Source organism: Gordionus sp. m RMFG-2023, chromosome 5 (genome assembly GCF_954871325.1).
Source record: "Gordionus sp. m RMFG-2023 chromosome 5, tfGorSpeb1-WG-v2, whole genome shotgun sequence".
Classification (NCBI taxonomy): Eukaryota; Metazoa; Nematomorpha; class Gordioida; order Chordodea; family Parachordodidae; genus Gordionus; species Gordionus sp. m RMFG-2023.
The window spans coordinates 17,214,726-17,237,794 of NC_088779.1; the positions used below are offsets into that span (position 1 = coordinate 17,214,726).

Below are 23,069 nucleotides of genomic sequence, written 5' to 3' on the forward strand. Positions count from 1 at the left end.
AATAATTTTCCTAATCTCTTAAATTGAGTATATAAAGTATAAAAACAATAAACTTGGTATTTATTGATATGATAATAGCTAAGCATAAAAATATTTTTTTGATAAGAAATCACGAATTTTAATTACCCCCAAGGAAAATTAAAATTTCAAATTTAGGTTAATAATTTGAAATTCATTGTGATCCGGTTTAAATTGGTTTTTTATATCATTTTATAAAGGTTCGGTTATGGTTCAGAAAATTATAACGGTTCGTTCCTGTTTCGCGGTTCGATTCGAAACCCTGATTTAAAAATGATATTTATTTTTTATGATTAATATAATTATTTTAAGGATTTTTAATAAATCTATAAAATAAGTCAGTCTTAAATGAAAATCTATTTTTAAGTCAATAATTAATTTCTAAATTAATACAATCGCTGGATATGATTGAAAAATTCAACCTCTAGTATGAGACTTCCCCTTTGTAAATTCCTTCTAAAAATAATTTGAATTTTTTTGGATCAGCATATCTTATTACATGATAATTTGATCCACCAAAGAAATCAGAGTTTAAATATTTGTATTAAATTAAATTTTTTTTGATATCCAACCCTCAACATGATTTCTATTTGATGATCCCTTTTGTTTTATACAAAAATCGCAACTTAATAGATACGCACCTAATTGAAGCCTTGCCGAATTGTCGCCGCGCTGAGTTGACGCTGCGCCGAAATGACATCGCGCTAAATTTTTAGCATCGAATTGTCGTGCGACCAATTGTCGTGCTCCGAATTGAAGTGATGCCTATTTATTTATATTAAATTAAATATTAAATAAAATTTTAAAAAATGAAAAAGTTTTAAACGGACGTGTATGCGCTCCTTTTTTTAAAAGGTAATCGTCAAACGTAAACGCGTTCTATTTTAATGAATTTTGAACGCGTTCGATCTTTTTGGAAATAACAGCAATTATTTTAATTCATCCCACGGATCTATTATTCGAGGAATTATAATAAATAGTTAATTATATTACAGATAATTTGGCATAATTTTTCTATAAAATATTGTTTTGTTAATATAGGTGTGGCTAATTTCCGTAGGCTTGAGCACACCGTAAAACTCGCCATCGACTCCCTGAACTATTTATAAGTGCTCAAAAAATATAGATTAATATTAGAAATTTAGAAAAATCTATAAAATACAAAACTATATCTGGTTATAATGATACAGTTTCATTGGATTAAAAATCAAATAAAAATAAAATATAGGAAAGACCTGTGTTGCAAAATTTTAACTCTAGATATTAAATCGATATGACCAGCCGCATATTGCTCTAAGACATCTTTTACATCATATGGCTTTAATGCTTCTCTAAATTTTCTTCTTGCAACAAAATATTTGATTTTACGTAGACAACGGATCGCATCCTTATGTACATCATCTAATTTTATTTGAATTGGCACTATTTCATCTAGAAAAAATTAATATTATATATTAAAATTTATAAAATTATAGAGATAAGCATTATTTCATAAAAAAAAATAAAAATTATCCAAAACAGTTTTCTAATATCTCTAAAAATTATAATAGTTTGTTTAAATTTAATTTATGAAAATTTTCCAATTTCTATTTCTTCTATAAGTTTTGAAACATAGTTTAAATTTTAATAAGATGATCGGGATTAATATTGCCAAATTCATTAAAATAGGGGAAAATAAAATGAATAAACCTTATATTAATAGGCAAAGCTGGAAAAATATTAGTTTATAATTTTTAGGGCTGGAAAAAATAAAAAACAAAAATTATTCAAAAAATAAAAGTTTTCTTATTTTTTAATCAATTATTGAACATTGATAAAGGAATATTTAAGATTTTAAATAAATACAACTTAATCATGATATCGTCAAACAATACAGTGAACTCGATTGATATTTTAGTAAAAGATAATAATCTTTTGTTTTTGAATTTTAAAAAGTCTCTGATAATTCCTAAAAATACAGAGTTTTTGATAATGCTTTTGAATTTGAACATAAGCTTATTTTTCCAACCCAAATTATCTACATTTTTTTAAACTAATATAGTATATACTTTCGTTTGGATTTTTTATATTCAAAGTTTCCGAAGAACTAGTTAAGTTAAGGTGATGCATAATGTCATCAACTCCATTTGAAGCTATCGAGGTGTATATATTAACCTTTTTTGACACAGGACTAGTAACCGGGTTTGACATTTGTACGGTTGAGCGATATTTTCTAGAAGAAAATCTACTAACGAATGAGGTATTATGTTTAAATCTAAAATATCGAAAAAAGTCATATTTATTTTGGTGAATAATTAAAACCCAGTATTTTTAAAAAATAATAAGTATTTTTGTCAATACATATCTTTTTTATCATTATAAAATTAATATTTAACCAGTAAAAATTTGAAATAAATTCAAAATAGGTAAATATTTTTTTGATCAATAAAAATATAATAACTGACCATCTATACCATTTAGAGTAAAAAAAACCTTTTTTATAGTAAAAAATAATATAATAAATGGCACAGAAGCGATGCTAGCCAGTCATCAAAAATATAATTAGATAAGTATATAGAAATAATTATTTCAGTAAAAAAAAATAAATTAAAATATATTTTTTTGAACATTTAGACTTTTTTTAGATTTCAAAATTATATAATTATACATGTTATTTTTATTTCATATAATCATAACATAAATAGAAATAGAAATCGTCAAATGATCTATTAAAAATTAAAGATTATAAAATATAAATAAGTTACTTTTTTTACAATAATTATATTATAAAAACTTATATTATATAAATATTTCCTTGAATAATCCAGAATTAAAAAAATCTTTTATTAATTAAGATGTTTTCCTAGTTAAATTATTATTTTATCCTCCTTTTTTATTAGCATATATCCTGAATACCATTCGCAGGATTTTCTTAAGGATTGGGACTTTTGGGTGGTTTACTTTCATCTGTATATTTTTTTGAACATCTTTAGGTCCCCCTTTTTGAATACCCTTGATTGAATTACATTTTTATAAATATTATTTGATTTTTATTTTTAAGAAAAATGAACTTTTTTATTTTTAAGAAAAATGAACTTTTTTATTTTAAAACTTATATTTATTAATTTATTCTTATTTTTTTTAAAAAATGAACTTATTTATCTCAAAACTTATATTATAGTTATCATAAAATTATTAATTTTTTCTTATTTTTAAAAATTTTGTTTGTAATGACTCATTATAATTTTTTGGGGAGAGGGAAGTGTTTTAGGATTTTTTTTATCAGCTTAAAATGATATTTAAAAAATCAACCTTGAGATGGGGGGAGAGGGTTTCCCACTTCTTCCTTTTGGTTTCTACAACATATTTATGAAATTTAAAAATAAACAATCTCATCATTCTAATTTGTCATCAGATATTTATAAAAATGACAGTTTGCACATTGTTTGATTTGTTCATCGAGTTTGATCTTTTATTCTCGCTATCTGAATTGATAAAAATTTGGAAACTTTCTAAAGTTGCGAGGTTCATTTACGGATAGTAGAGTAGGAAACATTAATATATTATATGTATATAAATTTTAAAACTCAATTTTAATTTTATTAAATCACAAAAATAATAGTTTTTTAAAAAGAAATTATTTAATAATAAAAATTTACAAACTAAAAATATATAAATAATGTAAACATAAAAATTAGTAATAAGGAAAATAAAAATTAGTAATAAGGAAAATAAAAAGCGCTTATTATAAATAAAAATAAAATTGGCGCAGAGTGAAAAAAAGAACGATTTTGGGAGTTGTGTTAGTTTTATCTTATATAATTGGGAATAAAATCAATCCCCCCCCCCACCCTATACCTTTCGGAACTCTAGTTATACCTCCGTATTCGGGACGGGACTTAACTCTAATTTATGAAGAAATACCTTAATAAAGAATCCAAAAGTATGAAAAACCCAAAATTGTGATTTTTTTAACTTTGTTTTAAAGGTTTATATGACCAAAAGAAACATGGAAATTTATAATTAATTTTTATATCATCTTATTTATGTGATATCTTAATTGACTTTAAAGAGGAATACATCCATTTTTTATACAAATACATGAAAAAGTAATTTTAATTGCCAATATAAGAAAATAAAATTTGGAAGAATAAATTTCATTGTAAACAAAAGGATAAGTAACACAGATCTCTCCGGGTATTTAATTTCTTAAAATTTATAAATTCTCTTTTTTATTAATCCAATTAAAAGAAAAATAAACAAAATAATTGTCGTATTTTTATATACGAATTTATATGAATTTTGCATAATGCCAATCAACCAAAATAAATAAGGTTGATTGGATTATAATTAACATGATTATAATTAACATTTAAGAACACGTGATTTTATAATTTTTTTTTGTGTTCGAATATAATTAAAAAAGAAAGGATTATTAAAAATTATGAGATTTTTTTTGATAATATATTTTTATATTTGAAATTTGTATTATTATTTTTTTTATAAAATATATGTTATAAAATGAATATATATTTATTTTGGAGATTTTTTTTTGTAAATTGTGCTTTACTAATAAAGAATATTTTGTGTAAATTAATTCTAGCTCCTAAAGGAACAATTATAAATTACCGGTTAAGTTTAGGAAAGGTTGAGAGTAAGGGATTTGTTAAGGGATTTTTGTTTGTTTTTATACTTACTTTTTTTAAAATAATTTGTATATGAATAATTTATTTTTAGAAACATATAATTATTAGCAAAAATGGAAAAAATATATATTCATTTTTTATAAAATTCTCAAAATTTAAAAATGATCATCAAAAATTATATCGATTCAAAAATTCTTAATTAATAAAAATATCATTATTACTAACATTTTTCCAACCAATCAACATTATATAATATTGTGATTGACATTTTGCAATATCCCCATAAAACTTGCATAAATTGATCAGATTACGACATTAAGATTATAAGTGTAGTCGTGGATTATGTCTAAAACATATTCAGGATGAGGAATATTATTAGTATTACTATAAATATCATATATTACTAATTTGTCATTATTTTGTTTTTCTTGTATACTATTTTGTGTTTTGTTTTTCAATGGTGTGACCACCCAGAAACCTCAGCCAAACTGGCCAAAACACTTCTGCTAGATCAGCCCCCAACATATTGGGTCTGGCGTTGTACGAGCTAACTCCCAACAACTCTTTGGAGGCACCTCCGTGTGATCCCGGAATAGCAGCAATAATGGCCGCCATGCAAACAATCTCGGCACAGATGGTGGCCTTATCTTCTAGAGTCGATAGAAGTGAGCAGCGCCGGAGTTCCCCTTCTTGGCATAGAAGTGCTACCTCGACTCCGCTTCGACATGATAGCAGAGCGCTGACACCGCCATCTCCTCCTACCACCACCCCCACTATCCACCGAGGAGAAAGAGGTCAAACTCATGGAAGTTTGGGCTGGACTTAACTAAGACTTGGCCGAACCCCGATGCAAGGCCAACGATAGAGACATGCACGAAATCAAACATATCCAAGATGTCCTTTCGGTGGAGTCGGACCCGCGTTTAATCGAGGTAATGACCAAAAGAATTCGAGTTCTAGCGGTAGTAATTCGCTGGAATTGGTACACAGCCAGGACAAAGGACATGTCTTATCAAGAGAAATTCCTATGTGGAGAAGACATCAAAGTCGTCCATGAGGGGCTGCCCTTTCGAGAGAGGGGCCGTGGGGCCCATTCTACCTCTTATCGCAGGAGGTCCGAGAAGAAGGAAGCGCAAGCCACCAGGGGAAAGAAAAGGAAGTAGCGATGCATTCCAGCTCTTCCTCTCCTTCTTCGTCTTACCCCCTTCCACTCCAATACCCAAAGGCCCTTTTCAAGGCCACCTAATACCCAACAGCCCTGTTTAGGGCTACCTACACGAATACATGCAGGAAATATTCGTCCGGGCAACGATCCTCCGGCTCGAAGAGGGGAGCCAGCGCAGTTCCCAGACTGGCTTAAAAATGTTAATAGATACCTTAGGGAACTGAGCCATTAGTTGTTCTCACCTGATGATAAAGGTAACGAGGCAGATTCCGGAAGCGAGAGCTTAAACAATGATAACAATAATAATAATCCTCCCCAAATCTGCCCGCTGCCAGTCAAACGCTGATTCAGAATCTGACATGTTATCTTTCATGTCCGAAGATTCCGGAATTCCCGAATGGTGGATTCACAGAAATATTTAAATACATAAAGCCCTTCGAAAATTTTTTATTAACTCAAATGATATTTATGAAAACAGACAAATTTACGATGCCCCCTCTCCATCTTATTGGTTACACGCCGATATGATTATAAAGGCAAAAGCTAAATTATATGATCTTGAGATTTTCAGGCCTCTACTTGCACCTAGACAAACAAATTCTTTTAATATTAACGTGCACAATTAAATCTATCTGAAGGCCTTTCAGATTTTAAATCTTGTTATGAGAAAATTTAGTAGACAATCTACCTAGAAACGCAATGGAGGCATTGCAAACTATATTCTGGATTTTTTTCCAAATATATTAAAATTACTGTATATTTTGGCGACAAAACTAATTATTAAAACACAAATGAGAGTATCTTTTCTTCATTATGGAGAATAAAAATCTGTCTCAAAATTACGACATCATAGATTGAATGAAATATAACTTAATATACATTGAGATTTAATCCCCAATACAGAATAAAATTTTAAATATTGACACAATCGCAAAGAAGATTTTCATTTATACATCATATAATGTTTAATTCTATTCTATATTTTATCGTGGTATTATATTACTTAACATTATCATATTCGCTCTTTAAATATTTTTGTATTTTCCAATATTCTTTATTTGTGTTTTAAATTTTCATTTTTAAAAATATGATTGGTTAATATAATAAATTTTATATGGTAATTAGTACTAGTTAAATTTTATTATTCCTAAAAAAATTATTTCAATGAGGAAATATTATTATAAATTACTCTAATTTCGAATAAAATACTGTTGAAATAAATAACAGCCATATATTTGTATGCAAATAAAAAATGTGTATTAGTACATTGATGGGGCAGGAAAATATGGTGTTGGGCTATATGAATTTGCATTATAGAATATTTTCCAAGTAGCCTCTGAAGTTGATTTTATATCGGCAGCATAACACCGCCATAAACTTTGAATCAAAATAGCTGCAGGAACTCTTCTTCTGTTTAAATGTTTTTGCCTTTGTTGTTGTTGGACTTTCAAAGCAAAACCGGATCCTAAGATACCCTATAAATATAAAATAGTATAAATCAAAATTTTATTTGAATATTGTTTTATAATAAGGCAAAACATTTATTATAATTGCATACTACTGATGTTTCATTATAAGTAGTGATTCTCTATAATTATGGTTTGCCCAAACTGCATTGCTTAGGTAAACTGCAACCTAGGTAAACTGCAATGCAGAAGATATGAATTATTACTCTATTAATTAAACTCAAATTTTTTTTTTCCTAATATATAAAAGTCATTGAAAATATTATAATACAGATTAAATTAAAAATAATGTAGTTTAATAATGGTTTTATATTGATAGTTAAATATTTAAAAGTTATAGTCTATTTGATTAATATTTGAAGACTAATTGGTTTGGTATTTAATTATTAACATAGGGCTGTGCCAATCGTTTTTCAACACAATCTGATGTGTTTGATGATTTTTTTTATAATACAGATCTCATTATAAAAATAAGTATTTTTAAAAGATCTTTTGGCGCTGATGTTTATAATTTTTTGATTTTAGTAAAATTTTGTCAATATTATTTAAGTCACATGCATGATAGTTGAATATAGAATTAAGTTAAATAAAAAATTTTCATAAAATATCATTAACAGAAACAGTGCAGATTTTAGCTACAAGCACTACAGGCAGATGTTTAAGGGTGCACATAATTATTTTATAAATTTTAAAAAAATTAAATTCGTAAATAATACTAAATTAATTTAATTTTACCACCATTATGCATAGGGTCCGGGGGGGGGGGCATGTCACGGGCCCTCCAAATTAGACAATTTTAGAGTCCGCCAAATTTTGTAATTTTACTCAATTATTTTTACATTAGGTTATATAATTTCTTTAAATTTTATTAGGAGAGATGATATGATGTTTTGATTATTGAGATTATATATTAGATAATTATATTATTATAATTAAACTAGCACCAATCAAATATAAAGGGCGATTCAGATATATCTCTTGCAGCTAATACCCCAATAATGATGGGTGATTTAGATACTCCTTGATGGATGAATCATAAATGTCTTATTTTGATTTAAATTTACAAAATTGCTTGTTTGTGATTGCATTCAAGCCATTTTAAGTATCAATTTTTACGATCACTTGAATAGTTTTATTATTAAGTGATTACTTCAAGAATGATGGGGAATTATAATACATAGCCAAGTAACTAGTTACCTTTAAAAAGATACTAACAATAAGACTGGTAATTCACATTTCCCCCTATTCCTTCTTTCATATAAATAATTTATGAGGAGCAATACTTCGATCTAGATATTATTGCTTTGCTTAGGTAAATTGCACGTTGACTCTTTTTTTAAAATATATTCGTTATTATTTATTTAATTTCTTTATTTCTGAGAATTTTTATGTTAATGTTTTATGTTAGAAATTTGCATTTTATTTTTATAAATTGAAGGAGGATTATTTAAATTTTTTAATGATGAGAGAATACAATTTTTTTAAACTTTTTTTACTATTAAAAAGGTTTGCAGAATAATAATATGAATTTATATTATCCCATTGAAATCCTTAAAAGGGTTATAACGATTCTTTAATTAACTGAATTTTATTCTAAAAATATTTCTGCTTTTATCTAATTATAACAAGTGATCAACTTAATATTATTTTTTATTAAGAATCAGGGTATAAAATAAATATTGCGCAAATTATTATGATTTTAAAAGTTTAAAATAGATAAATTTCTTTAAAAAAATGAATATAAAATATTGTTAAATTTACAGCAGGAAGAGCAAAAAAGGATATTCCCATGAGCGCACAGAATGATGCTATTAGTTTGCCACTCCAGGTTATCGGAACGGCATCTCCATACCCAACAGTACATAATGTGACCTTTTTTGGTGAACGTGTAATATTTTATAATAAATTATACAACTTACTACTCCCCACCATAGAGCGTCAGCATAAGTCCCAAACTTTTGTGGATTTTCATTCTTTTCTACCAAATAAACCAAAAAGGAAGATAATATTAGGCCCAAAAATCCAATATACAAAGTTGTTATGAGCTCCTATATCGATTTTGTAATTATATCACTAATTATATATAGAAATTATAAACTTGACGATGGGCCCATACAACAGATCCCAATAATTTCCATGTTCCGCCCCTCCGATCCATTCGAACCATCCTCAATATTTGAAAAAATCTTAAACTACGTAAAGCGGAAGCAGCAAATACTTGTCCAGTACTCCCCAATAATAGTACAATCAAAGAGGCTATGATTACTATAAAATCTTTTAATGAATGATTTTTGAGTATAAATAGAAAATATTGCGGAAAATGAATTATAATAAAATTGTTTGGCTAAGTTAAATATAAGTTTAAAGAATAAGAAAAAATTAGATGAACGTTTATTGAATAATAATTTACAAAAAAAGGGGCTATTAAATTTTTCTAAAAAAATTTTATAATTATATATTTCGTATTTGGTTATGGAATTCGTTGGGAATCCAAATCCCAATGTGTGATTCGAGATCTCGAATGCCTTATTTTTCTTATTTAAATTTTTTTTAAAAATACAATCCAAATCCCCATCCCCATGCGTATTCGGGATATTTTTTTTAATAAATATACCTGACCAAATTGGTTATGAGTTTTTCTACAATTTAATTAGTTTGTCCAAAGCATGCCAAACTAATTTTGTACGTATTTTTACTTCAGATAAAATGGTTTATGCTCAAATTATACAAGTAAAAGATTTTAAAAAAGGATGTAATTTCAGGTGTTTGATTATTGTCAAATATATATCTTCATATTTGGATTTCAAAGTATGGATATAATAACTAATTTTATTGATAAATGCTGATCTTGTGTTGGTGTTTTTTGTTAATTTAATCTTATATTTTTGTTCTAAGTTCTCATGCAATGCTAAATAAGAATAAAATTAACATAGCCAACAAAACCCTATAAAGATTATTTATTTAATCGGGCATATAATTCTTTACCCATCTTCTTATTTCCAATGGGGTTTTAAGTAAATGGTTTTGTCTCTTGCGCGCACAGGTAACTGTAGCCTGCCCCGGTTCCTCTCTTATATTTCCAGTCATTTTTTTATCCAAGTATTATGGGCTTTTTCAGAGAGAGCCAATCGTTGCTCTGTTGTATATATAGCTCTGTTATGTAAATAACGCCTAGGGCTGAGCACTTAATATAACATAAATAAAATTCAGATTACATTTTTATATCCATTATTAATTTAATTCTTTTTTTAAATTATGAAAATCCACATCCCAATACGAAATATATGTTGGATACATTTTAGATAAATGGGTTAATTCTTCTCAAATTAATACATAATTTACATATTATCTCCATTATGATTATTATATAAAAATTGCAAACCTAATAGAGTAAAAGGTCTAATCATAAAACGCAATCGTCCAATTAAGTGCATATACCTAGAACGACATCCAGAGGACCATATTCTGGCTATTAGCTCGATAATAAACCAAGATACCATCACTACTTCCTGAAAATATAAATCTTATGAATTTACAGTGTAATTAATACGATATTTAAATTACAAATTTTTTGAAGGAGGAAAAAAGCAAAACAAGTACTTAAATAAAAAATATCTCAAATCAATCATAGTGTGAGGGCCGTAGCCAAGGGGTAATAAATGGGGACCAGCTCATTCTGAAACATTTGGCCTTCAAAGCGGAATCGAATATGTTAATTTTTGCTTTTTTTAACATTTTTATACATATATGAGCTTAATTATATATATGAAAGAATTTAATAAAATAATCAAATATTTTTTTGAATTTTTAAGTGTAATTTATTGTGCGCTAAAAATAAAAATATATAATTTATTTATAATGAGTTTAAAATAGTTATTCTTATCCATCAATAGAGAATACAAAACTGATGTAGTTAGATCTAATTACCAGGGTTTCGAACCGTTTAGTATAACGGTTCGGTTCGTTCCGGTTTTTAGTTTAAAATTTTATAAAGATTTTGTTCCATTTCGGTTTTTAAAAAAAAATCATATCGGTTCGGTTCGGTTTATAATTTATAACGGTTCTTTTCGGTTTGTTCCGGTTTTTATAAATTTAATTTTATAAAAAATTAATCATTAACCATGTATATATTAATTTTAGAGAAAAATCTTTTTAGTTTATAATTTCTTATTTAATTTATCCATGATAATCTAATAGATATTTTAATTAAATTTAGGAAATATAAATTAGACAAATTAGTTTTTTTTATTTCATAAATAAATAAGATAAAAACAAACATGCGTAAATACAATAATGAATAAAATAATATGTATACTATACTATTTAGGTTTAAAAAGAGAATTCGAACGGATAACTAAAATATTTTCTAATATTTCAGGATTTAATTTAGTTCACTCCCTGCATTGTAAAGGATATAAAGGTAGATTTCTAAACACAAAATGTAATAACACTATTAGTGTTGTTAAACAGGGCTATTTGACCTGATTTTACAAAACTGTGAACTAATATTTTAGTCAGAAAAACATTACGCAAGCTTGAGGATTTTTGCCATTGAAGGCACAAAGATTTAGATATCTATTAGCAGAATCTCGAAGCTTGTACATTATTTTTCTGACTAAAATATTGAGTAAGCCGTTTTTAAAAATCAGCTCAAATCGAGCTGTTTAACAAAACTAAACACTATATCTCGTGCCTTGAAATCTGCTGAAATTCCTTCAATCTTGAGTAGACTGGACTCTGCAACGGTCCTGATTGTATCTTTAAAATTCCATTGTAGTGTGGTAAGTTTATAGATTTTTTTCTGTGTAGATCCACTCGCACCCCCCCCCCAACTAAACTATTACATATACTATATTAAGATTTAGAACAATTTTCATTAATCTGTCTAAATAAATGTTTAATATTATTATAAGCCATTCATTTACCAATGCTGGCACTTTTACCGGCGAAAGGGTGGAGATATATCTTCATTGGGGAGCATATAAGTGTCTAACCGATCTTATTAACATAAAAGAACAACATTATTAATTAATTTCCCCGAAACTATCTAAAATGGACTTCAACCATAAACAACAGCTAGTTTTTCAAAATTATTTTAGAAATCTTCCTTGCAATTTTAAATTTAACAAATTGATATATACAACGGTAATTAGAGATCTGCAAAAAGAGCAGGGTCAATTTTTTAAAAAAAATATGGGTTCAAACTGGTTCGAGCCTAAATATTTTTTTAAAAAATTGGGTGGGGTCGCCCCTTGGAAATTTTTCTAAATATAAATTTATCAATTTTATGTTGATTTTTTTTATACGCCATGCTACATATATCTTTTATTTTGAGTAATTATAATATTTTAAAGAATTAATTTTAATATTTAAATAAATTCGGGCCGGGCCAGTAAAATTACTTTAAAAAAATTTCAGGTTCGGGCCAGGTCGGCAAAACTTTTTTGTTAAAAAAATTTTGGGTTCAAGCCGGACCGGCAAAATTTTTTTAAAAAAATTTCGGGCCTGGCTTGAGAAATTAGGCCCGATGCAGATCACTAACGGTAATACTCTTAGGCGGCTTTTGGACCAGAGATGGATTGGTAACTTATAATATACCATTAGTTACAATTTTGGAACAATTGGTGACTTTCCATTATATTTTTCTGAGAAAAATTTTAAAGTGTTGTTTAGATAATTTCACGTCTTCTTTGACACCATTGAACCTAATCCCAAATAGTTTGCACTACTGGTCTACCAATCGGAAATACGGTTAAAAACCGATAATTATTAATATTTTTTTACACCAACTTGCATTAAATATTTTGGAAAAATAAAATATATAAATCATTTATAAAATTTTGCTTACAAACTAAAATATCTAATTTATGCAATTTAGATAATAATGATATAAATTATTATTTTTAAAAACGTATTCTTGATCATTCAAAGATGGAAGACTTTTTTGTCTCATTTTAAAAAGCAAACAGTCTTTGTTTATGGTTCAATATATCTTTTAAAAGTATTAAAAACAATAAGATAAAATACATTATAAAACTAACCATAAATAGGCGCATATGAGGGGAAAAAATAGATTATCCCCCCCCCCTTCCCACACAAAAAAAAATATAATATTTTTATGGGTAATTAATTTAGGCCAAAGTTATAAGTATAAAGGTCCATATATATACGTTTATAAAATTATAAAATTGTATATTAAAAAAAATTACCATATAGAAGAGAATTTCGCCCGTGAATTTTTCATATTGAGGTACTGTGGCAAAAACACTAAGAACCAGGCAGATAAATACAGCTATAAATCTTATTTCCATGAAAATATTTTAATGATAAATTAATTAAGATAAATTATTAACATTATATTTTTCAATAAACCATTTTTATACGGAGCCATCCAGACCTCCAAATGAATGAAGACTAATGTGGAAGTCCCCTTCCCCGTTTTTATTTTAAAAAAGAGGGAGTCACCCTCATTATAACGTAAACTAATCCGCTTACAGTCAGAGCATTAAGGTTATCAGAAAGAAATTTGAAATAACTAAAGAGTTATTTTACTAGGAACTCTAGTTTCATAAGAATATAAGCATGATTAATGAGTTAAATATATTTATTTGGCAAATAAACACTATTTTTTGAATAATATATAACACTAATTTATTTTAAATAAAACATACATGATATATATTGTTCAATAATTAAACTTAGTTCGCTTCCTTCACCCTATAAAAGTGTGGAAAAGAACAAATTAACTCGAAAAAGCCGTTATCTACTTTCTAATCCCTACTCGTTCATTTTAATCAAATAATTTTTAATATATACCTAAAAAAAATTTCGCGCTCCAAAAGTCTCCTATTTTAAAAATGAGTTATTTCAAGCCACATATGAATGTGAAATCCGAATACTCTTGAAACCCATTCTATATTCAAGATTTCATAATCACTCATGGCTCCAAGCCACTTTCTTATCCAAATATTCGCTTCACATCAACACTTTAATTAACCGCTTTCATTTTCTTAAGCACACAAGCAAATATTGATGATATAACCGATTATGTGGACAATGATCTGAGCTAGTTCTGGAGAAATGGAGTATTAATTTTATTACTCTGATCAAGCTCACAAAATATCCCTATAGAGGACTTAATTCTCCTTTAGTTGCCCACTCCGTTGTTCACCTATTATCAAACAAGCATCTAAAAGACCTAAATCTATCAATCCTGACTTCGAAGTCTTGCCACCAATAGGTCATCCAGATTAACTCAGATTTATCAGTATTTAGCCTCAACCCACCGTATATGATGATCGCAGTCAACATATTGTAACAAAATAAGGCTTTCCTTTGCATTTTTTAAATCATTCCCGACTTAATACGATCCACTCTATAATTTTAAAAGTGATGTAAAAGGTCAAAATTCCATCTATCTTAGAACCTATAGAAATTTCCAGCTAAATTCATGATATCTACCTCACTGATTTACCAAGCGGAGATTTCAAATAAAAACAAATATTCAGATCTAGAGAATATTTTCTTTATCACAGAATTAAAAGTCACACAGCTAGGTCTGCATGGCCAAAACACATAATAAATTATTTATTACTCGGCTGAAGAAATCAACACTTTTATAAAAAAAATATATTTTTTTTATCCGCTAAACTGCTTCTTTTTGAATATATTTTATTTTTATATAATTAGAAAACAAAATTTTAATATTTTTTTTATATTTTCTCAATCAATTTAAATAACTAGTATATTTTTTTTATCGGCATTTAATCATTATTCTATTGCAAATATTCTTTTTAAATTTTGGATATTAATAGATAATATTAATATAGTCAAAACTATCAAATATTTAAAAGAAAAGTTATTTAAGATCTGGAAAATTTTTTTTTAGGAGGGGGTGGGGTATTTAATTTGATGAATTAAATTTCTCTTCTCATAGAAATAACTACAAAATACAATCAATTTATGATCATAACTTTATTAGATAAAATTTTATTTTATTAAATTTTTAATATTAAAATTGAATAATTTTCACAATATGAATATATTTAAACCGTAATTTAGTTTTCCCTAGGCATAAAAGCGGTTTGGCCTTTGGTATGGAACAATAATTTTTTCCCATATTCATGCATATGCGAATTAATTCCACTGATTTTACAAAAATTCAATAAATCTAAGGTGTTTAATATTTGATGCACAAATGGATGCTGAAGGTTAGCTCTTGGTGCTAACCTTTTGGTATATGATCTCATCGGCTATTACGAAGAAATGTTACTCCGCTTTGATACCAAGATCAAGCTGATGCAATGATGGCTTAGATTATAACTTTATTATTTTGTATTGTACCATCAGAAAAAAAAGGTTTTGATAAATTTTGATTTAAAAATACCAAACATTTTAGTTTAAAGTAAATATAAAAAATTTGGTTGTAAATCTGCATATTTATTAAAGTTTACTTTTATATCAATATGAGTTTCCTCAAAATAGGAATATAATCCTTTAAGATGCAATAGAGTCTTTTCTTCAAACTTCTCTTCTTTGATCTTTTTTAATACAAAATGAGTTTTTTATATTCTATTTGAGCCGATTTTTATAAACGGGTAAAACTTGATATCTTAACCAGAAAAATATTCTGGATAACATATTGAGTTAGCTGTTTTTAAAAATGTGGGTCGAAATTGAGCCGCTTGACAAGACTGGTTTTTTAAATAAGGCATTATACCATTGTTTTAATCGAAATTAAAAAAATTCCAATAATATCTATAATATGAAATACTCCAAGGTAATATTTGGAGTGGGTGAAAACACCCTCTTCTCTGACCAATTTGTTTTTATGCTCCCTATGATCATAAATTCAGTCGTAGAAAATTACTTTTGTTTTTAGGGTTCAAGAATTTAGGAAAATATTCAATATATTAATTTTTTCATTTCGCGCATGTGTTTGTTCAAATTTCTTTTTCAATTGTTTAATGATTTCACATTCTATATTACCTTCTGACGAAATTTTCAAATAATTTTTTCTGGATTATGTGAATTAATTTTTTTGTGATAATATTAATTTGTTTTATTGGATTAATTTTTTTTCAATCAATTTTTTTATATAAATTGAATAAAGATATTTAGCTTTGAAAATAGTGTATGTTTCAATGGTTTAAGTTTAAATATTTTACTTACTATTAATTAACTAACTTTTTAACATCTTTGATATTTTATAATCTTTCTTAATTTTTTCTTGAATTTTCAATTTTTTTTAATAGAATATCTTTTTTTCCTTAAAAGTTTCTTAAATGATGTCTAGCTCATTAATGATAATGAATCATTTAGATGTTCCAAGGCAGCATCATTAATATATTTCTCATGGAGTAGCATGTAATTTATTACAACAAATATTTCAAATTTTATCGTTAATTGTAAATTTTTATTCTGGTTAATCACCCAAGGTGTTTTACCCCCTCCTCCACCCCCGCTTTTCCAATCTTTTATTTATAAAATATCTGAGACCTACAGGCCCGGCCTTATCGGGCCATATTTTAATTTTTTAAATATACCCGGGTCGGGTCTGAAAATTTTTTAAAAAATAATATCCGGGCCAGGCCGTATATTTTAAAACTAAATATTTGACATCGCCATTATTATAGCTATAAAAATCAAAAATAAATAAAAAATGCCAATTAGATTTTATGTTCATTTCCTGAAATTTAATTTTATTAACAATATTTAAAATTATATAAATTTAGAAGCTTACCATAAATTATATAAAGAAATTTAAATAATTCTTCTTGCTATATCCAAAGATATCTAAAATTAAAGGGAGTGTATTTTGCCTAAAATGATTCTTACGACCTTTAAAGGTCAGTATTTCTGCCGCTGTTAAAGGTTAAAAAAATTTTCTTAGTTATTATATATGCAAACTCTAGTAAAAATTTTAGAAAAAATCTGAAGGGGCCGGGTGAAACTCATTGATTTGTCATGGAATTCACCTATTATTAAATTTTCAGAGATGCATCAAGAGCGAGCATCTGTATCTATCCATAAAATTCTTAGTTTTTCGGTTCGTTTTTTATTTAATAAAATAATAACAAAAATTCGGCAAGAGTGAACCATAATTGCCATTGGTTATCTTTTATTTATTTATCTGTCATATGATTGGTTGAATTTTATTTATGTTTTTGTTATATTTTTTTAAAATGAATATTTAAATTTTAATAATTTTTTTAATAGTGAGATATAAATAAATAAAATATATATTTTGTTATGCATTTTTTTATTTTAAATATGAAAAATAAATATTTTAAATAAAGAGGCAAGTATTTAATTGTATGCACATGTTAACATATTTGAATTATATTAACTTATATTTTACCTTACGGACTTACAGTGTTGTGATGATTTAATGAAACATATTGACGATTAAATTAAAACCCATCCATATAAAATTATAATCTTTGCAAAAATAATTAAAATAACAAAAGGAATAATAAAAGAAATTTTAATAATGCTTTGTCTATTATTTCTTTCACTTAACATAATATTAATCTAATAGTTACATTGATTGTTATTTACTTTTGAAAAGTATATAATTTATTAGGTTAATAGCGAGTTAGTTAGATTTTATAATAAATAAATTTAAAATAAAGAAATTTTGTTTCGATATATTTTTACTTATCCATACCACTACACTATATTAGCATGGTGGCAATGAAGGGATCCGACACTACTTATAGTTAGGAACCAAATAATAAATTAAAAGAAAGATGTAAAATATTTAATCTAAATTAACTTCTTAAAAAAACTATATAAAATCCAATGCTATAAAAAAAAAAAATTCCTAAAATAATGCCTATCTGACCTCTGCTGGGAAGGGTTTAGCTACCCATGGTACCATGTCAAGTCAGTCTGGAAATTTTATTTCGATATCATTTTTCCTATCCATATTACTTACACTATATTAGCAGAATAAATAATATGTAATTAGGAAAAAAGCCTATAAGTAATGATATAAGTGACAATTAAGAAATAATCATCTGTTAAAAAAAATTATTATCCATAAAATTACAATTTAAATAAGAAAAACAATTGGAATAGGTATCTAAATTACAATCTGCCTTTATAATCCATAAAGATTTTTTTTACCAGATTTACCTCCCCCTCTTTAGTAAAATTTTATCCTGTACATCTCATTTTTATTTAGTTTTAAAGAATGTTGGTCAAAATATATGCTTAAAATTTAAAAAATTAATTTTTTACAGAAAATTGCTAAATTGAAAAAATAAATTTTAAATAAATAATAAAATTCAACTAATTATAAGACAGATAAATAAATTAAAGATAACAATTAGTAATTATGCAAAACAAACCATAATCTTACCAAAAATTCCCCCTCTCTTACTTCCCTGCTTTTCAGAATGATATTTAATTTTATTAAATTTATTGTTTTTTTCGTTCTCTTCTAAAAAATAAAATTTTTATTATATATTTCTCATTTGGTCAGCGCCTTAAAAAAGATGTGAGAAGAAGGAAAAAAAACATAAATTCATAATTTTTATTTTACCATAATTTTATTTTATATATAATTTTATTTATTTAAAAATTCATGAATTAAAATAAAATATGATTAAATTATTACGCCTATATTTTAGTATATTTTTTTTCTCCAGGTATCATTAATATAATCCCGATACCCAGCATTATGGTCATTGGCAAAAAAAGTAGTAGGCATCTTGAATTATTTTTCAAAACCGTAACTTGTTTTTTAATTGGTATCTGCCAAAATATTTATGAATATTGATGCATTTTTATAAATTAATCGTAATTTATTCAATTTATTCCGCTGTCTTCCTAAAATTAGCTACTCGACACTCGGTTATATTGCCGTAACGAAAAAGTAATATAAAATTCACCTAGAAAAAATTTAAAATTTTCCTAAATATTATTTTAGGTTTTAAAAATTATCACCCTACACTCCTTCCCCAAAAAATGAATAGGTTATGTTTAAAGAATTATTTTTTTAAAAATAGTGTGTTAATAATTTGATAGCTATTTTTAGAATTCAAGACTCAGCCATGAAACTATGCCCAAAAATGCTCCTGCCAATTCATTTTCGAAAAATTCTATCAAAATATTTGAACAAGCTTTTATAATTTCCATTAAAAAATATCTTTTTACAGGTTTATGATATTTTAAAATTCTATTAATGGCGGGTATTTTTAATAATCATTTGATAGGAATATGCCGTACTAAATCACACCATTCCATATAATATGTGGTGCCTGTGCATAATATTTGTTGCTATTGTTTCTTTAAAATTCAAAAATATTGAGGAGTTATTCAATGCTTTAAATAACTGGATGTAATGATAATGAATTGCTCTTGCTAAAAGTTATAATAATTAAAATAATTATCTTATAAAATAAATAAATATAATGATAATTTAATTAAGGCCTTCAACCTCAAGGAAATATAGTCCTTCAGATATGTTCCTATCCTAATTCCTAAAGATAAAACTAATGCTGTAAACGAACGCGTTCAAAATAAACGCGTTGTGAACGAAATTCGTTTTTTTGAAAAAAATAATTAATGGTGTTTCTTTTATTTTTGACGAACTTTGACTGTGAACGTGTCTTTATTTGACGAACGCGTTATTTTTTTACGTTCATTCAATTATAAATATCTTATTTTTTCATTTGAAAATAAAAAATATTAATCGAAATGGGTTATTTTTTAATCAGCTGTTTCCTTTATCACATTTGAATTTCTGTCCTATAGTATAGTTTACTAATTTGATTATTATTTTTTTATTTTATAGATTAGCATAAGCATGGATATTGTTATTTCATCAGCATCATCTGAATAAACATTACTATTGCTCAAATATAATAAATAGTTAACAGTAGGAGTAGCTCCATATTTTTATTAAACTACTTCTATCCTTACCAAATCTAAAATATGGGCAAAAAGTGTAATTCAGTTTCAATATCTTCAAGTTCTAATAAGATACTTGACTGTAATATTTATTATTTTATATAATATAACTATGGGCCGTGGAGTGGGGGCAAGTGGGGTAGCGCTTCGAGCCCCCGAAATTAAACAATTTTAGGGGCCGTTAAAATTTGTAATTTTACTTTAGCTCTTAAATAATAGTAATTTTTTTTTGTATATACAAAATACAAGCAGATCATTATTCTTTTTTTGTAAAAAATCCATATATGAATTTTGAAAAAAGATTTGGCATGTCTAGATTATAACAAAAAATTTGATTTATATTCTAGTAAAAAATTCATTAAATTTTTAGTTAAAAAATTTGAAATGATATCATTCGACTAGATCCGTCGAATTAAGAATAGTGAATTTCATAATCATTACCTTGGAAATCAAATTCAAAATGAAATTATTAACTTGATAAAAAATATCGTAAAAAAAATTATCGATGCTATAAAAACTGCATATTTTCTCGTAATATTAAACTACACACCAGACATAAGCCACTAGAAACAATTGGTGGCCTAGTGAAGTGAGTTATGATGTATGCTTGGAAACAGAAGGTCTCAGGTTCAATATTGGTAAGGAACGTAAAATTTTCAGGTTTTTCTTCGATGACTGATGTGTAAAGACATATAGTAAGATGAATTTCGGAGCTTAGAGATGACACCCCGGTCAATGACAGGCTTGAAGCCGGATGCTAAGAATACTTGTCCAATAAACAAAAATGAAAACAAACAAAAATCTGAATATGAAAACTAGGGCGTTACCTCCAAGCAACGTGCAGGGTGTAGACCTACATCCTGTGAAAAGAAAAATAAAGGTTAAAGCAAAGAAGACAAAGTTAGCAAGTTTGAATATTGGCACACTTAAAGATAAGATTAGAGAATTGGCATCAATGTTGAACAAGAGAAAAGTTGATATAGCGTGCATACAAGAGACGAAATGGAATGGACAGAAGACTTTAATAATTGGAGATGGTTATAAATTGTACTATAATGGAATTGTTAGCAATAGGAACGGTGTTGGCATCATTCTCAGTCAAGATCTAACCTCCTCAGTGATAGAAGTCAACAGGATCTCTGATAGATTAATGAAAATAAAACTCTGCATTGGTCAATCAATACTACACATTCTTTCAGTATATGCTCCTCAAACGGGTTGCAAAGAAGAGGAGAAAGCTGACTTTAGAGCTATCCTTGATGAAGCTGTAATGGAAATCCCTAAGGATGACCTAGTTATAATAGGGACTTAAATGCGCATGTGAAAAAAGCAAGAGGCAGCTACAAAGAACATCATGATGGTTTTGAATATGGAGAAAGAACTGATGAAGGAGATCATATACTGAAATTTGCCCAAGCCTTCGACCTTGCCTTAACTAACACCTACTATAAGAAAAAGGACAGTCATTTAATAACATATGTAAGTGGTACATGGGAAACCCAGATAAATTACATGCTTATCTCTTGCAGAAGATTAAAAGATGTAATAGACTGCAAAGTCATCCCAGGAGAAAGTATTGATGGGCAACACAAGCTACTAATCATGGATTTACACCTCACAAATAAATCCACTCGAACCATGCATCAAATGGGGTATATTAAAATCATTGACAGATGCCTTTGCAATCAATGCAAAATTGAAACAATAGATTACTCACAAGTCAGTGAAAAAATGTGGATAGACCTTTCAACCAGATTAATAAATACTGCCAAATCGACACTATGCTTGACAAGGGAGACAATAAATCATACAAAAAACTATGGTGGTGCAATGAAGAGGTACAAACCACTATACAGGAGAAAGAACCTTTTTATAAAATATGGTAAAAATCCCAAAACCCAGATGACAAGACAAGATACAAAACAAAGGCGGTGGCTAGGATACATGTATGAAGAACTACTACCAAAGAAAGGCAAAATAAAATATACAGATTAGCCAAACAGCGAGAAAAGAATTTTAGGAATATAAACGGATCTCCGAAAGTAATCAAAAATAAAGATGGGAAATTGATAATAAAGGAAAAAGAAATAAGAAATAAGGAATAGACGGAAAGAATATTAACAGGAGCTTCCAACTTTAATCCCCACATACTACATCTAGACGAACACTCCCCATGTCAAAACCTTATACAACCAATAACAGAACAATTAATATTCACATGTCTCAAGCATATGAAAAACAACAAAGCTAGGGGTCCAGATGATATTCCAATAAAATGTCTTAAAGCACTAGGAGATAATGGAATACATATCCTCACAAATGTGTGCAATAAAATACTGAGAAATAAAGAGATCCCTCAAAAATGGAGGCAGAGCTATCTAGTTCCTATCTTTAAAAATAAATGGGATCCACACTATTGTCAAAATTACAGGGGTATAAAACTAATGTCATACTGTCTTAAACTCTATTAAGAATAATAGAAAAAGGGAAAGAGACATAATCGAAATAGGAGAGACTCAGTTTGGCTTTATCCCTGGAAGATCAACGACTGATGCAATTCACGTAATTAGACAAATGAGCAAAAAATACAGGGAAAAGAACAAAAAGCTACACATGGTCTTTTTCGATCTAGAAAAGGCTTTCGATAGAATCCCAAGAAAACCTACATGGTAGGCGCTACGCCACAAAAAGGTTTCCGAAAAATATATAAGAATAATACAAGATATGTATATGGGCCACATAACAATGGTCCGTAGCACAACTGGTACTTCAGCTGGCTTCACAATAACCGAGAGAGTTGATCGATGGTCGGGTCTCAGCCCACTCCTCTTCATAACAGTAATAGATGTATTATCATAGTCTATGCCTCAACATTCC

The 23,069-nt window shown here is 27.3% G+C and overlaps 1 protein-coding gene across 1 annotated transcript in view; it reads right to left on the reverse strand.

Moving 5' to 3' along the window:
• LOC135930215 (potassium voltage-gated channel subfamily KQT member 1-like) overlaps nucleotides 1-23,069 on the reverse strand; it is a 41,968-nt gene that overhangs the window by 12,015 nt on the left and 6,884 nt on the right. The window contains exons 2-9 of the mRNA XM_065466995.1: nucleotides 13,484-13,574; nucleotides 10,657-10,783; nucleotides 9,373-9,548; nucleotides 9,194-9,322; nucleotides 9,036-9,146; nucleotides 7,075-7,283; nucleotides 2,067-2,272; nucleotides 1,254-1,449 (exon numbers count right to left, since the gene is read on the reverse strand). Of these exons, the coding sequence (XP_065323067.1) occupies nucleotides 1,254-1,449; nucleotides 2,067-2,272; nucleotides 7,075-7,283; nucleotides 9,036-9,146; nucleotides 9,194-9,322; nucleotides 9,373-9,548; nucleotides 10,657-10,783; nucleotides 13,484-13,574 (1,245 nt within the window). The remainder of the gene's footprint in view (nucleotides 1-1,253; nucleotides 1,450-2,066; nucleotides 2,273-7,074; nucleotides 7,284-9,035; nucleotides 9,147-9,193; nucleotides 9,323-9,372; nucleotides 9,549-10,656; nucleotides 10,784-13,483; nucleotides 13,575-23,069) is intronic.